We start from the raw sequence: 3,617 nt of genomic DNA, 5'->3' as shown, positions 1-3,617 counted from the left end.
ACCTTCTGTGACCTGGCGTGAACCCACCTTCTGTGACCTGGCGTGAACCCACCTTCTGTGACCTGGCGCGAACCCACCTTCTGTGACCTGGCGCGAACCCACCTGTCTCCAGCCTCTGTGACCTGGCGTGAACCCACCTTATGTGACCTGGTGTGAACCCACCTTCTGTGACCTGGCGCGAACCCACCTTCTGTGACCTGGCGCGAACCCACCTGTCTCCAGCCTCTGTGACCTGGCGTGAACCCACCTTCTGTGACCTGGTGTGAACCCACCTTCTGTGACCTGGCGCGAACCCACCTGTCTCCAGCCTCTGTGACCTGGCGTGAACCCACCTTCTGTGACCTGGCGTGAACCCACCTGTCTCCAGCCTCTGTGACCTGGCGTCAACCCACCTTCTGTGACCTGGCGTGAACCCACCTGTCTTCACTGGGATATAGGACTACTCAGTGATGTGAAACATTCTGAACCTTGTTACAGATCTATTAATTCTGTTTCCCTGACAACTCCCTATTCTACATGAAGGTTTGTATCTGAACGTTCTGTAACATTACATGGTCCTGAACTGGCCCCTGCTAGAGGACCATGTGAACCCACCTGTCTCCAGCCTGGTAGAGTACTGTGTGAACCCACCTGTCTCCAGCCTGGTAGAGTACCGTGTGAACCCACCTGTCTCCAGCCTGGTAGAGTACCGTGTGAACCCACCTGTCTCCAGCCTGGTAGAGTACCGTGTGAATCCACCTGTCTCCAGCCTGGTAGAGTACCGTGTGAATCCACCTGTCTCCAGCCTGGTAGAGTACTGTGTGAACCCACCTGTCTCCAGCCTGGTAGAGTACTGTGTGAACCCACCTGTCTCCAGCCTGGTAGAGTACTGTGTGAACCCACCTGTCTCCAGCCTGGTAGAGTACTGTGTGAACCCACCTGTCTCCAGCCTGGTAGAGTACTGTGTGAACCCACCTGTCTCCAGCCTGGTAGAGTACTGTGTGAACCCACCTGTCTCCAGCCTGGTAGAGTACTGTGTGAACCCACCTGTCTCCAGCCTGGTAGAGTACTGTGTGAACCCACCTGTCTCCAGCCTGGTAGAGTACCGTGTGAACCCACCTGTCTCCAGCCTGGTAGAGTACCGTGTGAACCCACCTGTCTCCAGCCTGGTAGAGTACCGTGTGAACCCACCTGTCTCCAGCCTGGTAGAGTACCGTGTGAACCCACCTGTCTCCAGCCTGGTAGAGTACTGTGTGAACCCACCTGTCTCCAGCCTGGTAGAGTACTGTGTGAACCCACCTGTCTCCAGCCTGGTAGAGTACTGTGTGAACCCACCTGTCTCCAGCCTGGTAGAGTACTGTGTGAACCCACCTGTCTCCAGCCTGGTAGAGTACTGTGTGAACCCACCTGTCTCCAGCCTGGTAGAGTACTGTGTGAACCCACCTGTCTCCAGCCTGGTAGAGTACTGGTAGAGTACTGTGTGAACCCACCTGTCTCCAGCCTGGTAGAGTACTGGTAGAGTACTGTGTGAACCCACCTGTCTCCAGCCTGGTAGAGTACTGGTAGAGGAAATAAAGATTCACTAGGTAGAGGAAGCCTGTTCCAGGGCCCACAGGGAAGTATAGGGTGGAGGTGATTGGTCTCCATACCTGTAGAGAGAGAGATACAGAGTCTGTTAGCATTTAGACATGTCAGGGCAGTAACTGGTGGTGGGGGGGGGCAGGGCAGTAACTGGTAGGGGGGGGGGGGGTACCAGGGCAGTAACTGGTAGGGGGGGGGGGGGTACCAGGGCAGTAACTGGTAGGGGGGGAATGGAACAGCCCAGACTGCCCAGCACAGGTGTGCCAGCTGTGGCATCACCAATGGAAACCTACTCTGCCTTCACAAGATAACCAGTAGTCATCTGAGCTGTCAGGGCCGAGAACCGATACTGTCCACCCTGTATGTGTTCGTGGTGGAAAATAACCCAATTATCATACTTGATTAAAAGTAAAGATACTGTAATAGAACATTTGAAAAGTATAATAGAAATGTAAAAGTCACCCCCCAAAAAAATACTACTTGAGTAAAAGTATTTGGTTTTAAATATACTTAAGTATCAAAAGTAAAAGTATTAATAAATTCAAATAGAAACCAAGATGTTTTGAATATTTTGAATATTTTTTTAAGGATAGCCCAGGGCACACTACAACACGCAGACATCGTTTACAAACGAAGCATTTGTGTTTAGTGAGTCTGCCAGATCAGAGGCAGTAGGGATGTTCTCTTGATAAGTGAGTGAATTGGACCACTTTCCTGTCCTGCTAAGCATTGAAAATATAACAAGTACTTCTGGGTGTCAGGGAAAATGTTTGGAGTAAAAAGAACATTTTATTTAGGATTGTAGTGAAATAAAAGTAAAAGTAAACTAATAATTAAGTGGTACTTTCAAGTATTTTTACTTAAGTACTTTACACCACTGTGTGTATGTGTGTGTGTGTGTGTGTGTGTGTGTGTGTGTGTGTGTGTGTGTGTGTGTGTGTGTGAACCCAGGTCATAGAGCTGGGGTCCAGTACCAAAAGAAGGGTCTAGTGTGACACCACCTGTCAGAAGACTATGATTAAAACCCTTGCTTGCTTGAGAGTCATAATGACTACTGTATGTAATGTGGGAGGAGCCAGTTATGATGAGGATGTCCAAAGATGGATGTGATAGCGCCCCCTGTTGGAATTGTATTGACATTTTTGGTCAAACCTCACTCAACCAAACCTGTAACAAATGCTGGAACATCAAATATTTGTGAGATATTCACCAAACCTTTCGGAATAATCATGTAGTTAATTTGTACATAATTGCTATTGAAAATGCTGCTAACCTATCATTGAACTAGCGTCTTCACGCATCCCGGAAGTCCAACCTGTTTGTTTTATGATTGGACTGAATTCACATCCCTCGTACAATCCAAGGCCTGCTAGCCTTGATGCTAGGCTATCATAGCAACACAGCGAATTGTAGCACACATAAACAACCCCACTGCCCATAACTCACCTGAAATTTGTGAAAGAAGTTCTCTGGCCATAAGACGAGGTACATGGGACTGATTAGTCCCAGTTTACCTATCAAGGGAACCGCAATCGACCCAGCAAACCAGTACCGGGTGATGAACGGGATTGTTTTGAACCAGTCCCCGATATCTGACATCTTTCCATACGATCTTGGCAAAACGACCACAGTCAACGAATTGCCTAAAGGCAAACGAACAGTCCCAAAGTCCTGTGGTGACTGACGATACCCCTTGTGTTATAATTCCCTTTCGATTACAACAATTATTCACGAACGTTTGTTTCCTCAGTCAAGTTTTCATGACGTGGCTTCTTATTATACCTCAATCTTCTCGTGACTAGCTCTTGAACTGCTCACTTCCTGTCGAATTTGCGCCGCAGTCCTTGCTATCTGGGATCCTTGGGACGTCTAGAATCTGATGTTACCCCATTGAAGTTGAAATGTTGAATGATTTACACCGAACAAAAATATAAACACAAAATGCAACAATTTCTAAGATTGCACTGAGTTACAGTTCATATAAGGAAATCAGTCAATTTAAATAAATTCCTTAGGCCATAATCTATGGATTTCACATGACTGGAAATACAGATACA

At 47.9% G+C, this 3,617-nt stretch overlaps 1 protein-coding gene across 1 annotated transcript; it reads right to left on the bottom strand.

Annotated features, from left to right (window-relative positions):
- Window positions 1-401: 401 nt before the first annotated feature.
- LOC123738997 (uncharacterized) lies at window positions 402-3,389 on the bottom strand. The gene is made up of 2 exons (XM_045713583.1): window positions 3,007-3,389; window positions 402-1,628 (listed from the first exon to the last, which is right to left on the bottom strand). Exons 1-2 carry the CDS (start codon window positions 3,157-3,159, stop codon window positions 573-575), a joined length of 1,209 nt encoding a protein of 402 aa, XP_045569539.1. The 5' UTR covers window positions 3,160-3,389; the 3' UTR covers window positions 402-572.
- Window positions 3,390-3,617: the final 228 nt, after the last annotated feature.

The sequence above is a fragment of the Salmo salar genome, unplaced genomic scaffold, assembly GCF_905237065.1.
Source record: "Salmo salar unplaced genomic scaffold, Ssal_v3.1, whole genome shotgun sequence".
Lineage (NCBI taxonomy): Eukaryota > Metazoa > Chordata > Actinopteri > Salmoniformes > Salmonidae > Salmo > Salmo salar.
The sequence above is the reverse complement of the archived record's forward strand: the minus strand, read 5'-3'. Positions and strand labels throughout refer to the sequence as shown.